The 22,020-nt window shown below is 47.6% G+C and overlaps 1 protein-coding gene across 2 annotated transcripts; it reads right to left on the bottom strand.

The window, feature by feature from the left end:
• Positions 1–340: 340 nt before the first annotated feature.
• Positions 341–13,583, bottom strand: LOC111160417 (abhydrolase domain containing 4). 2 transcript variants are annotated; one of them, XM_022523525.1, is made up of 7 exons: positions 13,522–13,583; positions 9,813–9,901; positions 8,189–8,561; positions 7,886–8,040; positions 5,482–5,593; positions 2,532–2,718; positions 341–1,845 (listed from the first exon to the last, which is right to left on the bottom strand). In XM_022523525.1, the coding sequence occupies exons 1-7, from the start codon at positions 13,581–13,583 to the stop codon at positions 1,756–1,758; spliced, it is 1,068 nt and encodes a 355-aa protein (XP_022379233.1). In that variant the 3' UTR covers positions 341–1,755. The 2 variants fall into 2 exon arrangements, with proteins under 2 accessions (XP_022379233.1, XP_022379242.1); XM_022523534.1 differs by lacking the exon at positions 13,522–13,583 and adding an exon at positions 12,129–13,382.
• Positions 13,584–22,020: the final 8,437 nt, after the last annotated feature.

Raw genomic sequence — 22,020 nt, 5'->3', positions numbered from 1 at the left:
GTTGCCAAAGAGAAGTGGTTCTGGAGTAAGCAGAAAATGGAACTTTCAGGGGCGCTTGGGTGGCTCAGTTGTTAAGCCTCTGCCTTCGGCTCAGGTCATGATCTCAGGGTCCTGGGATCGAGCCCTGCATCAGGCTCTCTGCTCAGTGGGGAGCCTTCTTCCTCCTCTCTCTCTGCCTACTTGTGATCTCTATCTGCCAAATAAATAAATAAAATCTTGGGGAAAAAAAAAAACAGGAGGGGGTGGCGTGGAAGCAGGTAGCTCTCTGGCCCCCTTCTCTGACTCAGGCACCACCCATCACTCTTGTCAGAGCTTCAAACATCACTGCCTCCAGTTTTTACTCATTTCTTTATTAATATAGAAAAGGAGCCCAAGGCAGCTGGACCAGTAGTACAAAGCACCAGGAGTTAATACTATTCTGGTGAAAGGGTCGGCTTTACAAAACTCAAGGGGCAGACAGACGCTGCCCTGGTTCTGGGGCCAGGCCCAGCCCACGGCCCAGAACCTCAGAGCAGCACCCGGAACCAGCCCCCGGGAGACAGTGACTGGTAGGTTGGGGGTGGGAGGAGCTGAAGACCATGGGACAGATGGCAGGGATAGAGGGCCAGGCAGTGAGAACCATCCTGTGGCTGATGAGGACAGGGAACTGCTGGCTTGAGGCTCTCCATCAGACCATGGGCAGGGTAGAAAAACTCCATGGATACTAGTGGGAACAAGGAATCCAGACACAGCCCTGGGGTTAAAGGGCCTTTCCCTTATCTCTCCACCAGGGGCCATCTTTGCTCTATCCTACAGGTGGGGCTTTAGGGCCCAAGGCACAGAGGGAGGCCAAGAGGCCTCCCAGTTGGGAGGATGAGGGGGCAGGGAAGGAAGCACTTGAGTGTCCCCCGCTTAGGCAGCCAGGGCCGAGACACACGGCCGGACAACAGCACGCCTGCACAATGGGGCTAGAAAGTGGGACAGGGATGGGCTTACCCTCGGCCAGTGACTAGGACCAGCCTCATGGCAATGGTGTCTGCCTTGAACTTTAGCAAAATGGAGTCTGCAATGAGTACTGGGTGTCAGCAGACCTGGGTTCGAGCCTTAGCTCTCCCGGAGCAGAGCTGTATCACCATGGGCCAGCCATGTCCTGCCCTGGCCTGTTCCTCATCCGTTAATGAGCGCTTTGGACAGGACTTCTTAGGTCGTGGGAGGGACCTCACAGGTCAAGGGCGCTCTGAGACCTGCTCTTGGTAGTTAAGAAGTTAGTAGTTAGTTGGTAGTTAGCTCCCAACCAGACTCTGGACAAAACTGGCATGGAATGGAGGCTGGGGTGATGGAGGAGGATGCTTTTGCTTGGAACCTATCCCCACAAACACTCCAGAGCTGGGAAAGGCTGCCAGGAGCCTCTCCCTCACCCAGGGGAAGAGGCCGCCCCCCCCCCCCACCTTTGGCACGGGGAGGGAATGTGGCTCAGTGCGATCCTGTCACAACCACCATCTGGGTAACACTTGGCATGGAGAGAATGGGTGGCACTATGCAACCCTTTATGTTCTTCCCCGGGGTGGGGTGCTCAAGGCCTCGTGCGGCTTCAGCCTCCAACCCTTCGTGTGGGTTCGGGAGTGCTCTTTTTCACTGTGGTCCTGCCCTGGGGACAGCCCAAGACTGCCTGGATGGCACATGTTAGTTGGTGAGGAAAGGACACAGGGACGAGTAAGCGGACAGGGAGGCGAGAGCGGCTCTCTGGCTTTCTCCTCTTCCTCCAGGGGCAGCAGCTCAGTCAACTGAGTCACAGATCTCTTCCACCACGGAATTGAAGATGTGTGGCTGGTCCGCATAGACGTGGTGCGAAGCACCCTCAATCTCCTGTGGGGAGAGAAGGAGCCCAACACAGATGGGAAGGCCCTTTATTCCGAGCACTGGGCAGCTGGCACACCATTTCTTTCTCCTGTAGACCTGCTTGCCCATCACCTGGGAGCACTTATCAGAAATAACATTCCACCTTTCTCCTAGAATTTCAGCACTTTCCTGTGGGGGTCAACGAATCCCAGCATCCCATTTTGGTTCTCCTCTGACTGTTCACTGTACCTCCTTCAACGCGGCCCCACTGCCATCCCATTTCATCCACGAGTCTGGTACACTAGGGCCGTAGGTGGCCCCCAGCCTCATTAAGCACACTCCTTAGCAATGAGGGGCGAGAGGGGCAAGAAAAAGGGAAGGCTTCATGAAGGCAGCCTCTACCACCTGCTCTACTGTTCATGGCACTGGTTTTGGGGTGGTCCAGGGGGTCCAGTGTGGTAATACTGAACAAGAACCTGTCATTCAGCTGAACCGGACGCCACAGAAGGGAGAACCCCCTAATCATAGTATCACAGAGTCAACCCTTCCAAATCCACTGTGCAATCTGAACCCACCTGCTCCTCTTGCCCCTGACTCTTGGCTCCCCCGTCCCCATCCCGAGGCTCTTCTAGACCCAGAGTTCCTTGCTGTGTGCCAGCAATCACCGCACACTTCTACCTCAGTCCTGCTCCTTGGCTGGCCAACAAACATACCATGTCTCGGACGTAGGAATCCGGCCGCTGCATCTTTACTTTCTTCCCTGTGCTGGTATCTATCCAGGTGTTGGCCCCGTAGATCATGGTGATGGGCACATCTTTGCGAATCAAGTGAATCCGCTCCAACATGGGGCGCCGCGCCCAGCCGAAGGACTCCATCATGGCTTTGAACGCCGTCTCCCCGCTGAAGGAGCAAAACACAGTGAGGCCACGCCGAGAGTAAACCCCGCCGCGTCTGGTGCCCATGTGCGGGCTCTTCGGAGGCTGGGGACGGGGGTACGGACCCCCGGCATGTGTGTACTCCTCCCGGGACCCTGCATCTGGCTCAGGAAATATTGGGATGAGGAGACGGGTCCCAAGCTGCGGAGAGCTCCCAGCGCAGGAGACAGCTAGGGACGCACTTGGGAAAACTGACGCTGACAACTGTCCAAAGATGCAATGGGTTCACATTTACTCAACAGATATTCCCATGTCGTGCCCTGGGTGGAGAATGGGGACATCCGAGTCAGACAGAGGTGGTGCCGGCCCTGCCGGTGCTCACAACTCTCTCATGCTTTGGGGAGGTAGGCATTACGTAGCTAATCATTAAAAATAAGCAAATAAAGGGGCACCCAGGGAGCTCAGTCAGTTGGGTGTCTGACTCTTGGTTTCAGCTCAGGTCGTGATCTCAGGGTCCTGGGGTCGAGCCCTACGTTGGGCTCCCTGTTCCAGGGCAGAGTCTGCTTGAGATTCTTTCCCTCTCCCTCTGCCCTTCCCACTCATGCTATTTCTGTCTCAAATAAATACATCTTTTAATAAATAAATAGCTAATGATATGGTTATTTAACTTCATATTTCTCAAGAATTATGAAAGGATGGTGAACGGACAAAGGGGGCTTAGCTTGCTAGGGGTGGAAGAGAGAGGAGAGGGGCTCACGTGAGGGGCACTGTGAGGAGCAAACACGAGCAGTGCCAAGGGCTTCCTGACAAGATTCTGGAATGGAACACTGGTCTCCAGAGGACCCAGGGGGGGAAGCGGGGCTGATCTAATCTACTTTGCTCCCTGGCCACTTCCTTAGGCAGCGCTGACTGAGAAGCAGCAGGAGGGATCTGCAAGGCTGAGACGAAAGCCGACCTTCTGGGCTGCTCTGCAGTTTTTGTGGGAGGCAGGAGGGACGGGAGGTTCGGGAGACGGCTGCCTTCCAGGCCCAGCCTGTTTGGATATTGTCTCCCAGCCTCCTGTATCATACCCTGGGATGAAGGTGAGCTTAAGTTTTGCACAGACCATAAAAAACAGAGTTCCTCTATAGGACATAGCAGCATGCTGGAGAATTATGGACTTTGGAGTCGGAGAGATGTGAATTCAAATCCTACCTGTTTTCTTAGCAAGCCAGGTAACCAGAATACACTTTAATTTTTTTATCTACAAATTAGAGAATTATATCCTCTTTATTTATTCACTGAGGAAAATGAAAATATGCACAAGGCCCCTAAGGTGAGGTGAAGCCAAGTAGGTAACTCCAAATATTTTTCTCTGGCTGGATTTCATGCTTTCCAAGGAATGGGTAAGAGTTACCATGAGCATGCCAGGGTTACAACTCACAAACACTCGGGCGGTTATAAAATTGAGTGATGGCATTGTGGGGAGAGGCCTGATGACCGCTGATGTCATCTCTGCTTCCCCCAGGACCCGAAGGAGTTGCACGATTATACATTCTGAGGCTGACATCAGGAGGCCATTCATTCCACACAACTAGGTCTGGGACTGGGGAAGTTCTGAGCAGGGAGCTGGGGTTGGGCCTTGAGTGGGTAGGAAGACTGGCACTGGGCCCAGTGGGGGCTGAGACAGGGGTCGAGAGCAGGAAGCAGGGGCTACCTGATTCGACTGCTGAGCGGAGTCTCAATGCCGCTGCTGAAGCGGGACACTTCAATTAGCTGAGCTCCTGCGGGATGCTGGGGACACAGTTCCCACGCTGCCCCAAAGCCTGCTGGGTTTGAAGCTAGTGCTCAGACAGCACCTGCTGCAATGCAACCCCCACTGTCTTCACAGCTTTGGGCTCACCACGGGTGACCTGGCCAGGCCTGGAATGAGGCGGGGTAGGGCTGCTGCTCCAGTGACCTTGACTTCCCCCAGACGCCTCCCAGCAGGCTGGGTGAGGCTTCCAGAGGAGTGCCACCAACACAGCCTCCCGAGTCAGCCGCTCACAGGGCACTGCCTGGGGTAGAAGACGACCTCCCTGCCTCTCAGCTGCCAAGACTGCAGATCAGCGGGCTTGTGGGGCCTGCTGTGTGAACAAAGACTGAAACTTCTCCAGATTTGGGGACACCTCCCAATATCCAAAAGGGTATGGAAGGAATTCCTATCCCAATAGTGAGTATTTCAAGGTGCACATAATGAAATTTTAAGATGCACACTCTTTCCATCTGCGGTTCTATTTGTAGGAAGGTATTTTAGATATAGTCACGTATGTGTGTGAAGGAAGATACACAAAGAGGTTCTCTGAAGCAGTGTCACATAGTATCTCAGACTGGAAATAGCAACAGAATTTGTGGAACTTCAGGCTGCAATGGAGAAGACTTTTTTTTTCCTGACTTTTAAAAAAATACCATATTCATTTCACTTTTTCAATTAAAACAAACAAACAAACCAAACTTTTAAAATGTTTTCCAGACTCTTCCCTGCCAGGCTAACTGCCTATCTCCAGGGAAGAGTTAAGAGTCTTCCTTTAGAGATGGGCAGCATGATTAAGCAATCTATTATCTTCTCCATCCCTTTGTGCCTCTCCCCGGGGAGGTCTCTGGAAATAATGGAGCCTGCAAGCGCCCGTGTTTCCCTAATTGAATGAGAGCTTTGTGCAAGAAGAAATGCCGCAGAGAATGGTCCTGGGACAGTTCTGGAGTGTAGCCAGCAGCTGGAGTTTCATCTCCACACCCGTCCACTCTGAGCTGGCTCTGGGAGGCCCCTCACCTGGGATTCTGAGCATTGCAGTGGTAGATATACTCAGATATAGTATCATCCTCAAAGAAGTCTGCAAACTTGCGCTTGAAGTCCGGCCGGAATCGCTGAACCAGGCCAGGCCCTGGAAGGGGAGAGAAAAACATGGGAGTGGCCAGTCTGGGGGACAGGGGTGGTGGTGGTGCGGGAAGACCGCCCCTCTGCATGTGCATGTTCGAACAACTTACACCAAATGTTATTTCTCTACGGGTTTGTGTGCTCTGTACATTTAACTTTATAGTGGCGTACAGACTGTGTGAGCTATCTGGAGCCCCAGAGGACTGCAAGGGAGTCAGTCAGCTGGTTACCAAAGACCGCAAACAGCCCAATGGAACCAGCTTAGTCTCAGCTCCATCAAGTTCCAAGTTCTTTTCCTCTGAGGATCTCAAGCCCTGTAAGAGGCCCTGGCTGAGCGGTGCCTTGGTGGCTCGGTCAGCTGGATGTCTAATTTTTGACTCTAGATTTTGGCTTGGGTCCCGATCTTGGGTTTGTGGGACTAGCCCACGTTGGGCTCTGTGCTCAGTGGGAATGCTTGTGTCCCGCTCTCCTCTTCCCCCAACCGCACATACTCTCTTTCTCAAATAAATAAAATCTTAAAAAAAAAAGAAAAAGAAAAAGAAAAGAGCTCATGGCCGAGATGCCTTTTTTTTTTTTTTAAAGAGTTTGAGCTATGTTGCCTCTCCCTGAGACCCTTAGGACCCTTAGGCATTTTTTTTTTTTTTAAAGGTAATCTCTATATCTCTGATGTGGGGTTTGAACTCACAATCCCAAGATCGAGAGTTGCATGCTCAGGGCGCCTAGGTGGTTCAGTTGGTTAAGCGTCTGCCTTCAGCTCAGGTCATGATCCCAGGGTCCTGGGATGGAGCCCCACATCAGGCTCCCTGCTCAGTGGGGAGTATGGTTCTCCCTCTGCCTTGTGCTCCCCTCTCCCTCAAATGAATAAATAATATCTTAAAAAAGAAAAAAAAGTTGCATGCTCTAGCGACTGAGTCAGCCGGGCACTCTGAGACCCTTAGGGCCTTTTACTCTTCTGAAGGTGACAGAAGAAGCTCGACTACCTGCCCAGAGTCCTCTCAAGTGCAGGCCTGTAATAGAATGCGAGTGGAGACATGAACTCCAGCATCTCAGACTTGGGCTGCGGTTTTAGAGCAATCTGTTCCCTTCACCTTCCTTTCTAGCACACATACAAGCAGGAGGGTACCCACAATGGACTAGTAATTGGGCCTAATGGTCAACTTCTGATCTCTCTCCTGGTCTTCTCTCCATGCATGAGGACTGAGGTGTGAGAGGGAGGCATAGCTGGGATCCCCTGGGCCCTGGCCTTCCTCCGTGGCTGCCAGCCAGCTGCTCAACCATCCTGGCTCTGAGGCCCATGCATGAATCGGGCCTGATGCAAGTCCTGAGAAGGGGAGAACGCTTAGAGCAGGGCTGCTCCCTGGAAAAGGACTACAGAGGGTTGGCTGGAGTGTGCAGTGCTAGGAAGGTCAGCTCTCTGATCATTCTTCTTTGGCACCTGTGTGTCTCAATAACTTTCCTTTCTTCCCAAACTCCTACCTTCTCCTCAAATCCATTTTTCCTCTTTTTCCAGAGTTACTCTGTTTCTCTTGAAGGGCCTTGAGAGATACTCTTATGCAGCCATTGGTAATTAAGTTGCAGTAACTGGCTACATTACATATACATCACTATGTATACAAAAGCCATCATTACAGGATAGGAGGTCACCTATCTTTTCTATAGAGGGAATCTGCTTTCTACTTCATCAGATTAAAAAGTACCCCTCCCCTGACCCCCGGAAAGGAGGAGTGCTGGCAGTATGAGGTCAGAAGGCCAAGACCTCCTAATTTTACTTACTCTGGCTGGCTCCCCCCAACTTCCTTCCCTTTCCTCACCCACAGAACTGGAGTAGGCACGGTTTAGAGGGGCTTGCCTAGCACTCTGGGTTATGCTGGGAGCTCTGGCTCCTGCAGGTTCTGGGTGAGCTGCAGAGACGAGATCTGATAGGGGCGGGTACCATGGTGAGTCACCAACAGGTTGCCATAAACTCATACATGTACTCTAAGACCTCAGCAGAGGAAGAGTCCCTTCATGGCCCTGTTCTCTCTCTCTGGGGGTCTAGCCAAGACACAGTTCTGCCTAGTTCTATTCCATCTGTCCCCTACATAGGAAAGCTTTTTGCATGTGGATGAAGGAAAAAAGAACCTTCTGAAACTGTAGACAAAGAGATCTGGTCCAGATTTAGAGCTTTAAATAACAATGCTAGGCCTATTCCTAGTTCTCATGGACAAGAGGGCACGGTGGGAGTCTAGACAGAGTGGGGCTTCTAGAATGGAACAGCCTTGGTGTAAGGAGAAAGTTTCTTTATCTGCAGGCTACTCACCCCAAGGCCCAGCTACTCGAAGAACAGCCAGGGGATTGGAACGCCCTAGGACAGACACCACAGCCTTGAACCAGGTTGGGGGTGCACGGATCTCACTGGGGTCAGTTGGTCGAAGAGGAAAGCCCCATGGGTCCACCAGGATGAGGTGTTTAACTCTAAAGGAAGAAAAAGTAAAAGGCAAGTTGTATGGGCTTGGAAGAACCATAGCCCTTAACTTGCCCAGGAAGAGGAGAACCATTGGGAACTAATATTGTCAGGTTGCCGGTGGGAATTAGGTCATGAGCAAGAGGGGTGACTCCTTACCTTTCAGGGTACTTGATAGAGTAAGAGGTGGCCAGGAATCCTCCCAAACTATGCCCCAGGAGGATCATACTGGGGATCCCCATGGTCTCCCGCCATGTCTCTATGGATGTCACAAACTCGTCCTCGGCCCCTTCGGGGTCCCTGGGGAACGTTGGCCTCGAGCTTCGCCCAAAGCCAAGCAGATCAAAGGTGTGCAGAGTGCGGCGGGCACTCAGTGAATCCATGTTGAGGATCCAGAGGCCCACGCCACCCCCGAAGCCGTGCACCATCACCAGGGGGGTGCGATCCCTCAGCTCCGGGCTCACGGTGACTGTCCAGATCTTGTTCTGGTTTGGGAGGGACACATATCGGGCCAGGAACTTGTTCTGGAGGCCTGGAGAGAGGGGAACGCAGGGCAGAGCAAGAAGACTGTTTTCTGACAGCACTGTCATGTGTCCTTCAGCTTCCTCTCTCCATTGCCAAACCTGTCCCAACCGTCCTCACCTCCTTCCTTTCACAACCCTCTGACCACATGCCCCAAGAGATCAACTCCAAGTGTGATTTGTAGGCTATCTAGTCTCTAGGAAATTAGAGGAGCCATCTTACTCCTCCAGATTGTGTGTCTGGCCCCTTTCAGGCCCAGTATGGGAGTGACCCCATTGACCTCATAGAGCTCCTGTATCCATTACTCTCGTACCTGTATGTGCTTGGGGCTCAACAGAGGGACAGAAGCATCCTCCCTGGGGGTGTCTGCGGGGATAGCTTCTGACTGGAGCTGAGGCAGGTAGAGGGGGAGATGGGTATGGACGAGCCATAGGCTTATTCCTCTCAGAGACAGTCAGTGGGCAGTGGCTGCTCTGCGGGCATGATAACAGTTACGTGACCGCGCAGCTTGGGGGAAGCTGCCTGGACCCCGGGAGGAGGCTTGAAAGCTGTGGCTGTTCTGCAGCTGTGCTCACGCAGGCTCATAGGAAGAGAGGGTATCCACGGCTGGGGCACTGGGTCCGGGGCAGGGAGGATCATAAGGGAGATATGGGCAGACCTGGCCCCAGGGTCTTGTTTGAGCCTGTGGCTGCTGCCAATCATGGGATGCCCTGCCCCAACATAATACTGCCCAGGAGAGTTGGCCCGTGGGAATCCCAAGTCACCGTAGCAGCCAGATTAAGTGGTGGGCCTAACTGAATGGTACACAAGCAAGGTCATATTAGAGAATACAGGACTGCTGCTGGGCCTTAGGTGGGAAGGTGGTAAATCTGAGAAGTGCTTATGTGTTTGGAAGAAGATGGAGAATAGGAAGCAGGGAGGAACAGAGGAGAAGGAGAGAAGGAGAATGCGTAGTGGGGTGTGTGTGTGTGTGTGTGTGTGTGTGTGTTTTGTGGACATAGCTGGTATTGGGTTTGAAGTGAAGTTGTGAGATGTGTCAGGAATTAGCATGATGGATAGGGCAGGAGCTGTCGAGAAACAGTATCGTACAATATGGTGTCCCCCATGCAAATATCTTCTCTCAGATCACTGACATCCTTTCCTTCCACCCCAAGCGCTGATAGTCAGGAAGCAGTGGGCTCAGTGTAGGAGCCTCTGGGGAGATCCTGTATCCTCCTTGGGCCTCCTGATGGAGGTGGGATCAGCCATCCCTTCTACTTACACTGGAGGATCCTGGCTTCCACATTCTTCAGCTGAGACATGGAAGTGGGGCGCCAAGCAGGCAGCCAGCTGCTCAGCCAGCCCTGAGGCCTGGGACAAAGAAACACAGTGATACCCACTGGCAACACTGATGCTCCCAGCCTTGCTGACAGTTACAGGACTTATCAGGGTGTTCCCCAGGCTTAGGAGACCAGCTCTTTGGCAGTCAGCAATTCCCTGCTGTCTGATAGACTCCTTTTCCCCAGCAAATGGCAATTAACAACATGCCCTTTGTTTCAACAGATACTCAGGGCACCATGTGAATCCCACTTTACAGTTCGCAAAGCTCTTTCACGTGTATTATCTCATTTGGGCTTTATAACTCCCCTTTGTTACGGGTTATCATAATGTTCAAGATCACAAGGGGGAAAAAAAAGCCAACTATTAACTAATGTTTCCGTTATCTTTATCTTTTGCCATGCCCAGGACCGTATGTTCCTTTAGGGTAGGACAAATTCCCATGCCACTTGCCCTCCTGGCAGGGCCTTGGGGTTTGTGCGTGCCCTCTTCCAAGCCCCTGGAAGTACAGTGGGGTCAGTACCCAGCTGGGCTCTCAGGCAGTCAATCAGTCCAGCCTGTAACAACAAGATGGGACAGGAAGGGAGCCGGAGGCAGGAGACCTGGGTTCAAATTCTGTTGGGACTGCCTTGCCAGGTTGCCTCTGATCTTGTTTTCCAGATTACAAAATGTGTAAAAAGTTCACATATGTCCTCACCTCCAATGGCACACAGTAAAATGATGATAATCCATTCTGTCGTCTTTTTTTATTCCCAAGAAAATTTAAGGTTTCAGGGCAGAGTTTGAAATCACCAGGGTTTTTTTGGTGGGGGGAACCCTCTGGTTCCGCATCACACTATGGTCATTTACAAGCAGAATGGCTTTGGTGTGATAAATAACCGTAACTGGTCTTCGAGCATCTAGATATGTAAGGCAGGTCAGAAGGTGTCTGGGACAAATTTGGTGCTAAATGAGTTTATTATTCTTTGTCCATCATATGTGATATTTCTCTTTTCTTGAACTCTGCCTGAATAAAGGGGATTACAGAATGGATACCACCAGCTATGGGAAGGGTCTGTGAACATAGTCAGGCCGGGTGTTCTGTGGGGGAATGAGAGGAACCATTACCGATCCCTCTTGCCACACACTGGACATCCCGATACATCATTTGAAGCACAGGATTTTAGATTAGGATGGCTCCTTAGGAGTCATCTGGTCCAGCCTCTTTATTTCTCAGATAAGGAAACTGAGGCCTAAGGTGGCTAAGTGGCTAGTTAGAAAAAGAAGCAGAGCTAGAGCCCACATCTCAAATCCAGGTTTCTCTGTACCGTTCCTCTGGAAGTTCTAGCCTCAGCTTTTTCTTTTTTTCTTTTTCAAAGGAGAATTATTTTAAAAGTTTATTTATTGATTTACTTATTTTTAGGTAATATCTACACTCAGCATGGGGCTCAAACTCACAACCCTGTGATCAAAAGTCACATGCCTGGGTACCTGAGTAGCTTAGTTGGCTAAATGTCTGCCATGAGCTCAGGTCATGATCTCAGGGTCCTGGGACTGAATCCCAGGTGGGCTCCCTGCTCATCAGGGAGTCTGCTTCTCCCTTTCCCTCTGCCCCTCCCTCCTGCTCATGCTTTTTCTCTCAAATAAAAAAAAAAAAAAAAAAAAAAAAAAGAGTCACATGCTCTACTGAGCCAGCCAGGGCCCCCAGGCTCAGCTTTTCAAACCCATGGTATATGACCACACTTTCACGCTCTGTTTTCTGAAAGGAAGTGTGAAATAAATCAGAAGACCAGAGTTCTAATCCTGACACTGCCACTTACCAGCATTGTGGCTCTGGGCACATTACTTAGCCTCTGTGTTCTTATCTTTAAGAGAAAGGGGGTTAACAGTATCTACTTCATAGGGTCTTTATAAAGATTAAATGAGTTTATGCCCCTGAAACACAAAGAATGAAGCCTAACATAAGAGAAGCTCCCATCAAATGTTCTTTTCCCCCAAAGTCATAAGTTGCCTACATCCATTCAACTCGTCAACGACTGCAAGAAATCCTGAGGTTGCGGCTAAGAGTGGTGTCTCTGTGACTTCAGCCAGACGAGAGCTGTCAGTAGCAATCAATCCAATTCCATGAAGATACTCAACCCATGAAGTACTCTACTGGAATTCCTTATCATAGACTCGAAGCATGGGCACCAAAACTGCAGAATTTTGCCAGTCTTAAGAGATGAACTTTCTCCCTATATCAGAGGCTGTGACAAGTCAGACCATGACATGTGGACCCTACCTTGCCTTGTACCTGCCCAAAGGAGTGCTGAGGCGAGATGTCCGATGCCAATAGTATCACGGGCTGCTCAGCAGATATTCTTCAGGGAGGAGCTTTAGTTTCCTCTCTTCACCAAAAATGTTACAGCTAAAGCACTGGAAATAGTCCCTGCCGCATTGTTACCTCCCCAGTACTGTTGGAGAGGTGAGGGCTAGGGTGGGAAATTGAGGCAAGAGGCAGAGAAGCCACTCAGCCATGAACTTAGCCTGGCCAGAGTGGTCTCTTCCCTCTAGAGGGCTTTTATCCCGGTGGTGGGTGAGGCAGAAGGGGTTCTGTGTTGGGTCAGAAGCCTGTTCTGGACCTCTGTGACTTGGGCAATCTGCTCTAACTTTCATGGGCACCGACTTCTTCACATGTAAAAAGGAGCTGAGCTACTTGCATCTCTACCAGCTCTAAGCTGTGTTTCCCTAAGTCATTGTAGCCATTGTAAATTTCCGTTTGGGAAGGTCATCTTTAGAAAGCAAAACTCTTCCTAAGCAGTTCCTTTAAGCCCAGGAAGCTATTATGGCCATAAAGTTAATTAGTGCTGCAAGCTGCTAGTTCTGCAGCTCTGAGGAGCAGGAACACAGGATCCAGGAAAGGCCCTGTTCTGGTGAAACCTAGGCTTGGCTGGGAGCTGAGTCATTCTTCTGGAAGCAACTTTTCCTTGTTTCTATCAGACTGCGAACTGCTAGTCACACCACCTACAGGTGGCATCCCAAACCTGATGCCCTTGAGAGAGTGAAAACAAATCCCAAAAACTGTAATTCTGAAACCACGGCGTTAAGGATCTTGTGATTAAAAACGTTATCAACGAGGATCGCAAGCGGTTGGCTAAGTGTCTCAGCGGTGGAGAGCCGAAGAAACTTGCGTGCCCATTACTCCAGACAATCCCAGCGCGGGAGCCTTTTCTTCTTCCCATGTCCTCTCCCTGCCCGGCTAGGAGAGGCCCTTCCCCGCTCCTCCCCCGGCCCCCACCACAGTCCTGGGGGGAATCTCGACGAGCAGACTGGACTGCTGACTGCTACCCCCGCGCCCGCATCCCACGAGCTGCCTCGGGGGATCCGGGCCATCACCACTAAGTCTATCCCCTCTGTACCGCGACCAGAGGAGCGAGGAGCGATCGCGAAGACTACCGTGGCAAGTCAGAGTCACTCAGCTGTAGGCAAGCTTATCTACCATCGCTCCCCGAGCTCTGCTGCCTCCTCTTCTGGGCAAAAGCAAAGCAAGCAAACGCAAACCCCGGCCCTCCCATGAAGCCGACCTGAAAAAGGAAAGGCGGGAAGGTGTCTACAACTGTTCCTCAGTCACCGACAGTCCCGGGATCATGGCCCAGAGAGAGAGAGAGGAAGAGAAAGACACAGGATTAACTCACTGTTGCTCCAGATCATCAGCCATAGTAAACAAGCCCTGCCGGGTCGAGCTGATCCAGCCCATCCCTCCGCCTGACGCCAGCACCAGCTGACCCAGAAAAGGGTCGGATAACAAAGTGGGGCGTGGCCAGGGCCGGGGGGCGGAGGCGGGCTCTGAACCTGGCTGGTAGTCCAGCCCCGTTGCGCCTGCCCACCGAGGGGGCTCTGGGGGCTCACGGAATAGGACGGTAATCCTGCTCACAGGTTTGGGGGGACAGTGAGGGAGACGGGCAGTGCTGAGAGAGCTGGGTCTCTCACAGGACCTTCTTCAGCCCTCCAGTCTGTCATAGTTAAAAAGTGACCCCACTACCCCTGCACGCTCACAAACACTGTTTGGGCTTCCCCGTAGAGCTCCCTCCCCTCTGATAGCCTCCTCCTGGAGTTTCTCGTAATGTGATGTTTAAGTTGCTTGTGGAAACTATACTACTGGTTGAATGTTTCTTACAAAGGGGCTGGGGGCCTGACAAGTAAATTGTCAGGTTTTGCAAATAAAAAACAGGATGCCTAAAGTTGAAGTTGAACTTCACCTTTTTTTTTAAGAATAAGCACTTCCCGGGGCGCCTGGGTGGCTCAGTGGGTTAAAGCCTCTGCCTTCCGCTCAGGTCTTGATCTCAGGGTCCTGGGATCCAGCCCCCGCATCGGGCTCTCTGCTCAGCAGGGAGCCTGCTTCCTTCTCTCTCTCTGCCTGCTTCTCTGCCTACTTGTGATCTCTGTCAAATAAATAAATACTTATTAAAAGTAAATTAAAAAAAAAGAATAAGCACATCCCGTGCAATATTTGGGACATAAGTGGGCATCTGAAATTTTATCAGGCAACCCTAAACCTTAGCGACAGATGTCAAGATGCAGTTCCTCTGCTCTGAGATTTCCCAACCTAGTTCCCAGGAAATAATGGACTCGATCCTAGCTGTCCCTGTTTGGAGGATTCCTGCTTCCAAATTTGGAGGATCAATGGCCCTGAACTATAAGCCCTAGCTGCTTTAAGTTGCTGGAATGGAGTGTGGGGCGTCTGGCTTATCTCTTAGGTCCTGAGTGTACTTCAGGCTTGCTCAGCAGTGGAGCCAAATGTTGAGGCTGGCTCCAGAACTTACCTGAAGTGGTAAACAAGTCCTAACATCCCTGGAGTTGTTGGGGTTCAGGTCATCCCCTTGCTTAGGTTGAAACCAAACTGTGGTGAAGGGTGGGTGGGAGAATCCTCGTGGGGAAGGGTTTGTCAAAGTGTTTTTGGTTAACCCTCTTGCAGGTCTTAGATTCTGAGATTTCTTCTGTTTTGTAAGTGTTAAATTGCTCTGATTACCACTCTAAGAGCTCAAAGTTTAAGAGAATGGGCATTTATAGAGTTTAGGGGCCTAGCAATTTGCAAGATGTGGGGCAAAGCGGTACAAATAGAGGATTTGTCTCATTTTATTCTTTCAACAGAGCACAGTGATTCTAAACTTTAGTGTGCATAAAAGTCATCTGAAGGCCTTGTTAAAAATTCAGGCTTCTAATCCTTAACCTCTCAGATTCTAAATTAGTTGGTTTGGCTTGATGCTAAAAACTGTATTTTTAGGAAGCCCTTCAGATGCTGGAGCTCAGTGAGACTCATTGGTTAATCAGAAGCATAGTTTCTAGAGTCAGAAGTCTGGCTTAAGGGTAATCTTGGTTTTGCCACATACCCACCACATGCCCCTGGGTAAGTTACTTAGTGTCTCTTAATTTTCTTTCCCTGACTTCTGTCTTGTTGTGAGGATTAACCAAGATAATTCTAATGAACAGTACATTTAAGCTAAAATTTATTATTATTATTAATTTGTTCAAAGCCAAGCATTATGTTAGGCTCTAAGAATACCATCTGCTGCCACCCAAGGCTATTTGTCCCTTTGCAGAACTGGCAACTTTAGATTCTGAGCTCAGGTCAGACCTCCCCCCTTCTGAGGCCTCTCCTGACCGCAGGGTCTAAAAGAGACCTCCAGTCACTCTATCACACCATTCTATTGTATTTTCTTCGTAACACTGATCACCATCTGAAATTATTGTGACTTTTTGTTTACTCATTTATTATCAGTTTCCCTCCACTAGAACTTAAGGTTCACATGGGGTTGTCTGTTTTGTTCTCTGCTCTGATGCCAGCACCTACAGGGTGACTCAGAGTGGTAGATGTGGCTCAGAGTAGATACATGGGTCTACTTATTGGATGACTACACGGATAAAAAGTCTAGCTAGGAGGCAGGCGTGTGAACAGTGACCTATAAACTAATACTGTGAACAGTGACCTATAAACTAATATGCTAAGTGTCAAGGGCTTGGGGAGCTGTATTCTGAATTGTACCATATAGGAAATTCTGGGCTACATCATTCCAAGATAGGGCAACAAAATCTCTCCCTTTACTGAAAACCTGTAAGATGTAGAATTTTTTGCAGCAAGGATGACCTGACTGGAACTGGTTGTATCTCTCTAGACTTCATCTCAGGAGGTGGTGTATTATGTTTCTATGTGCTAAACCATTCTTTACAAAAGAGGTCGCTCAGAAGTAGGAAACGTGTATGTATGGAAAATCCTTTTATAACCAAAGTTAATAGGTCCTTTAAGGTGTCCCCAGAGCTGGGATAATTTAGGATTGGGCTGGATCTGCTAGAATTATAGAGTGGAGAAGGCTCTCAGTGCCTGCTCTTGGCAGGCCTCTGAGGAGAAAGAAATGTAAGGTAATTTCTTTCTCCTTATCTTTAAGACAAGACACATTAAGTACAAAAGAATAGATTTTCCTTCTACTGCCATCATGTGTGATTTTATGGATGATTAAAGTATTAATATGATCTTTATTGATGGAAATGAATTTTGACAAACCCTCTTTTCTGTACCTGTAAGTCACATTAAATATTCTAGAAGTGGGTGGAGCTGGTAACCTGATACCTCAGGCCTGGCAGGGATAGAGCATTCTTCAGTTTCGAATGAGTGTCACTGCCTTTTGAATGAACTATTAACAAGACATGAGACTTAGATTAAACATGGGAACTGAGTGGAATAGTTCTAAAGTAGTTCTGTCCGACATGATAGTCACTAATTACATGTGGCTACTTAGGTTTGTTAGAAAACAAAATTTAACCTAGTTAAATGTTGAAGGTCCAATTGCCTTTAATAAACAATTCATCAATCAGGCAGCATCTGATCAAGCAAATAGAGGGGAATGCCAGGAGATTTATGAAATGGAAGGCTTCTACAGAAAGGGGGTGAGCAAGAAAGCTATTAGCAAAAGCACTAATCTGGCCACTGTGCCACAGTAGGGAAGGTAAGGGGTCTTATCTTCTTTTGGGGGAGGGAGAGGGCCCATGTGACAGATTCCTTGGGATTAATGGAAAAATTCTTTCTTAACCCAGTAAGACTACATTTCTGGGAGAGGATGAAACAGCAACTAGAATAGATATTAAGGCTTGGGTTTGGAATTTGGTCTAAGTGAAACCATTTTGGGCCTGTGTCTCTGTTTTTGTTTTTTACAACAAATTTAAATTAGAAAAAAAAGAAAAAGTTTCTTAGATACAACTGGCTGTATTTGAAGTGCTCTATAGCCACGTATGTCTAGTGGCTGTCATACTGGACAGCACCAAGACGTTTACATCATCACAGAAAATTCTGTTGGATGATGTTGCTCATGCAGTGATAGGTTCAGTCTCCCATGACACCATGGGGAGTGCTCTGCCCTTGCAAAAGACATATACTGGATTCTGGATGCTAGGGTGAAAGACTGAGAGGTTCTCTTTTTGGGTCTCCCAAAGATTATGTTAGGGAGGAAGAATTTCCTCTGACCTTCTAGGTGGACAAAGAATCAAACTGACAGGACAAATTAACAGGAGAAAATCAAGTCCAGGTTGTCACCTGTGCTTCTGCCAACTGGCTACAAATTGAAGGTTCCCATAACCCCCTCCTCAGGTTCTGTAACTTGCTAAAATGGCTCATAGAACCCAGGAAGACAGTTTACTATATTACTGGTGTTAAAAAGAAACACAAGATCTAAAATGGAGTTACTTTTGCTAAAACCCCACCAAGACTTAATACTTAACTGCAGTTGTTGTCTTTGGAACTTCCTGGTCAGTGAGGTAATCTGCTTGAGACCCTGGGGCTTCACCTATGGGAAAGTAACCTTACCTGAAATCATCCTCTTTTAGCTTCCTGTCCCACTGTCCTCCGGCCTAAAAAACCTTCCTGTTTTTGTACGACTCCTTGGAGCTCACTTGTATTTGCTAAATGGGATGCTCCGTGATTCAAAAATTATCATATAACGCCTAGGAGATTTTTTTTTTTAAGATTTTATTTACTTATTTGACAGAGAAAGCACAAGCACAGAGGGGAGCAGAGGGAGAGGGAGAAGCAGACTCCTTGCTGAGCAGGGAGGCCAATATGGGACTGGATTCCAGTACCCCAGGATCATGACGTGAGCCAAAGGCAGAGGCTTAACTGGCTGAGTCACCCGGCACCTCTAGATCTTTATATTTACTCAGTTGAGGGGGGCCCAGCTGGCTCAAGCAGTGGAGCATGCGACTCTTGATATCAGAGTTGTGAATTTAAGTCCCATGTTGGGCATAAAGTTTAATAAAAAAAATATTTTTTTAAATTTACTCAGTTGAATTTTTTTAACACTGATTTGTTATAAAAGGACACAACTTAGGCACAGTGATATGGAAGAGATGCATAGGGCAAGGTATGGGGTGGGAGGGCACAGAGCCTCCATGTCCTCCCCGGTTGTACTACCCTCCCAGCACCTGGATGTGCTCAGCAACCCACAAATTCTCCAAACTCCTCTAGTTAGGTTTTCTCATTTCCTTCCTCCCTCCCTCCCTCCCTCCCTCCCTTCCTTCCTTCCTTCCTTTTTTCTTTCCTTCCTTCCTTCCTTCCTTCCTTCCTTCTTTCTAAATGGAAGCTTTATTGCATAGGTATGATTGATTAAACAACTGCCCATTGGTGATTGAACTCAATCTCCAGCGCGTCTCTCTCCTCTTGGGTTGTGGCTTAAAGTACCTAGCCTGAAATCATAGAGTTGGTTCCCCAGGCAACCAGTCCCTACCCTTAAGGACTTTCCAAAAGTCACTTTATTAACTTATATTCAAATGTGGTTGAAAAGGGCTTGTTATGAATAACAAATGGCATTCCTTTCACCTTATTGTTCTGGAGCTATTTCAGGAACTGGGAACAAAACCAAATATTATAATAAATGATGCTCCTTGTAATGAAGGATAGTTGGAAGGAGAGGCAGGCAGTGACAAGTGGCACCCCCCCACCCCCAAAAAGAGACCACCCTTAAAAGGATTTTATACCACCCTGGAAGGTGTCCTCTACCCTTTCCCACTTTATAGATAGATGACAAAAACCTTATTGGGTGACAGGTGCACAGAGGGTTAATCAGATTAAAATAACTCACCAACAAGCCCATAAAAACCTTTAGACTTAGGGTGCCTGGGTGGCTCAGTTGGTTAAGCATCTGCCTTTGGGTCAGGTCATGATCCCAGAGTCCTGGGATCCAGTCCCACATCCCAACATCAGGCTCCCTACTCAGCAGGGAGCCTGCTTCTCCCTCTGCCTCTCTCTCTGTCTCTCATGAATAAATAAATAAAATCTTAAAAAAAAAAAAACAAAACCAAAACTTTAGACACTTGGGGCAACCCTCTCAGGTCCCCTCCCTCTTTGGGAGCTTTGTACTATCACCCAATAAACTTTACTATGGCTCGATAAACTTTGCTCTGCTCCCCATCACCCTTTATGTGCTCTACCTCTTCATTCCTTGAAGCTGTCTGACTGAGAACAGCAGGCACTGAAGGAAAAGAAATCCTGTAACACTAGTGCTTTTATCATCACTTAAGAAATTACTAGGGTTTTAGGAGCCCTGCAACAGGAAAAGAAGTGAAGACTACACATTTCTTATATTAAAATATAAAAGGAAAGGGGGTTTCATTTCTTACTGTAAAGTTGTGGCCTTTGCTTGTAGGGGGACTCTCTTGCCCCTCTACTTTCCTATTGTTTTAAAATGTTGAGTGTTGAATAGCAGAACATGCCACCCCAAAATGTATCACTGTAGCATAAGCATTATTTTGAGCTGAAGGTAACTGAGAAGCAGATAAAAGAAAAGCTCTCTGCCCTCTTCCTGTTTGCCTAAAAGCGGGACATAACTTTGTAAATGTGCCTCCCCCCCTCCAGCCTTCATAAGGGAAGAAAAGAAGAACTCTAGATCCTTATCAACCCAGAGAGGGCACCAGAGGAATCTACCTAACAAACTTTATTAACTAAACCTTATTTTTATTAATTCCCTCATACATTTTTACCTTTCCACAATTTGGTGCCCTAGAAACTCAAAGTCCTTTGTGTTGTTACTTCTTCAAAAGTGTATTCCTTTTTTGGTAAAATGCTGTTGCTACAAACAAGACAACAGTCCCCAAATAGAGTCACTTATAATAGGTCCCACATCATCAAATGTTACAGTTTTGGCTTTCCCAGAAATGGAATCAATCAGGAATTACCTAATTAGCTTTCATCGGGAAATGTGCCTGATAGATCCCTGCCATCCCCCAAAGGAAAATGACCTTGACATCACCAATCTGCTTTTTTTTAAAAGATTTTATTTATTTATTTTGTATGTAGAGAGATCACAAGTAGGCAGAGAGGCAGGCAGAGAGAGAGGGGGAGGCAGGCAGAGAGAGAGGGGAAAGCAGGCTCCCCACTGAGCAGAGAGCCCGATGCGGGCCTCGATCCCAGGACCCTGAGATCATGACCTGAGCTGAAGGCAGAGGCTTAACCCACTGAGCCACCCAGTCACCCACCAATCTGCTTTTTATCTAGTATAACTTCCTAGTTCTTTCTCCCATCTGCCTATGAAAGTCTTACAGTTTATATAGCTTCTTAGAAATCCTTTCTATTAGACTGAATATGCCTGATTCATGAGTATTAAATAAAGCCAGTAAGATCTTTAAAATGTACTCAGTTGACTTTTGTTTCTTACCATGATTTAAGCCCAAGTTCTAACCGCCCCTTTGAGTTACTCATAACTGAGTATTCCCATGTGTCTATGTGATGCATATGTTAATAAAGTTGTTTATTTTCTCTTGTTAATCTTTTTTTTTTAAGTCTAATTTGCATGGTCAATAAAACCAAGATGGTTACAGGGAATTTTTTCTTCTCCAATAATATTTTATATTATAATAATATAATATAATAATATAAATAATATAATAATATAATATAATATAATATAAATAATATAATAATATAATAATAATAAAACTCTTAAGGTCTATTCTGACTTCCATCTTCAATTTATAAATCTGTTTTGCCCCTTTGAGCCATCTGAGTGGCAGTTTTTCAGTGCCATTTCTTGCATGCCCAAAATATTGGGACTCTGTGGTTTGCCCAACTTTTAGTCAGAGATACAGAGGAAGCATAGTTAATTACCAGTATTAATGATTGTTAAGAGCAAATGTTTATAGAACATTACTGTGTGTCAAATACTATGTTAAGTGCTGAGTGTTAACATCTCATTTAATCCTCACAATTGTCAAAAAAATTCAGCCAAGTAAATTTTAAAGATTAATTGGTTTTTAAAAAAAATGATTCATGAATTGAGGAGCATTTCATCTAGCAAATAGAGGAGAACTCTGAGGAGTTTTGCAAAATGGAGGGCTTTTATAGAAAGAAGGTAGGGCAAGAAAGTTATAAGCCGAAGGGAAGGATTGTTCAGACCACTTTTCCGTGGTAGTTAAAGCAAGGGGTCTTATCTTCCCTAGGTGCATGGAGAGGGCCCATGTGGCAAACTCACTGGTGCTGACTGAAAATTTTCTGACTGACTAGTTAAGACTACATTTCTGGGAGAGGTTGAAATTGCAGTTAGATTATATATTAATTTCCTGGTCTGGGGACTCAGCCTAAGGTGCTATTTTGGGCCTGTGCTTTTCTCTTTAACACAACATTCCAGCCATCCTGGCATTGTTATTTCTATTTCAGAGAAAAGAAAAATGGGACTAACTTGTTATGGATTAGGCAATTAGTAAATAGCAGAATCAAGATTCAAACCCATGACCCTCTGACCCTAGAGCTAGCACTCTTATCCATTATTCTGGATGTGAATTTTTACATATATTCTGATTTAAACTATTGAAATCAGTACTAGTATTAGCAATTTCCTATTGACAGATCAGTCAAAAATATTTCAGTGATTATAGAATCATAAACTGCACAAAGAACAAGACCTTTTTCTTGCTGTTTTAAGTAGTCCAGAAAAACTTTAGTTTATTATATTGGTGTTTGACTTTGCAGGTCTCAGAAAAGGATGCGTTCAGTAAGTGAATTTGATATTTTTCATTTCTTCTGCTTTCCCCCTTCGGGAGTTACTGTGGAGATGTTAATGATGATAGTTGACATGGATCAAAGGCAGACAAAACATAAGGGAGAAACCACTGGAAGGAGCCTGGCTGATGGAATAGAAAGCCCCTGAGGAATCCAC

This window comes from Enhydra lutris, unplaced genomic scaffold, assembly GCF_002288905.1.
Source record: "Enhydra lutris kenyoni isolate GAN:26980312 unplaced genomic scaffold, ASM228890v2 scaffoldscaffold4, whole genome shotgun sequence".
Taxonomy (NCBI): domain Eukaryota; kingdom Metazoa; phylum Chordata; class Mammalia; order Carnivora; family Mustelidae; genus Enhydra; species Enhydra lutris.
This window is presented reverse-complemented; position numbering and strand designations above follow the sequence as displayed.

Bases quoted from the DNA above. Each gene is read 5' to 3' on its own strand.
- LOC111160417 (XM_022523525.1), bottom strand. From the start codon at position 13,583: ATGGGCTGGATCAGCTCGACCCGGCAGGGCTTGTTTACTATGGCTGAT. The intron at 8,562-9,812 runs GTAAGTAGAAGG...CCCTCTCTCCAG, and splicing joins GGAAGCCAGGATCCTCCAGT to GCCTCCAGAACAAGTTCCTG. The intron at 8,041-8,188 runs GTAAGGAGTCAC...TTCTTCCTTTAG, and splicing joins TCTATCAAGTACCCTGAAAG to AGTTAAACACCTCATCCTGG.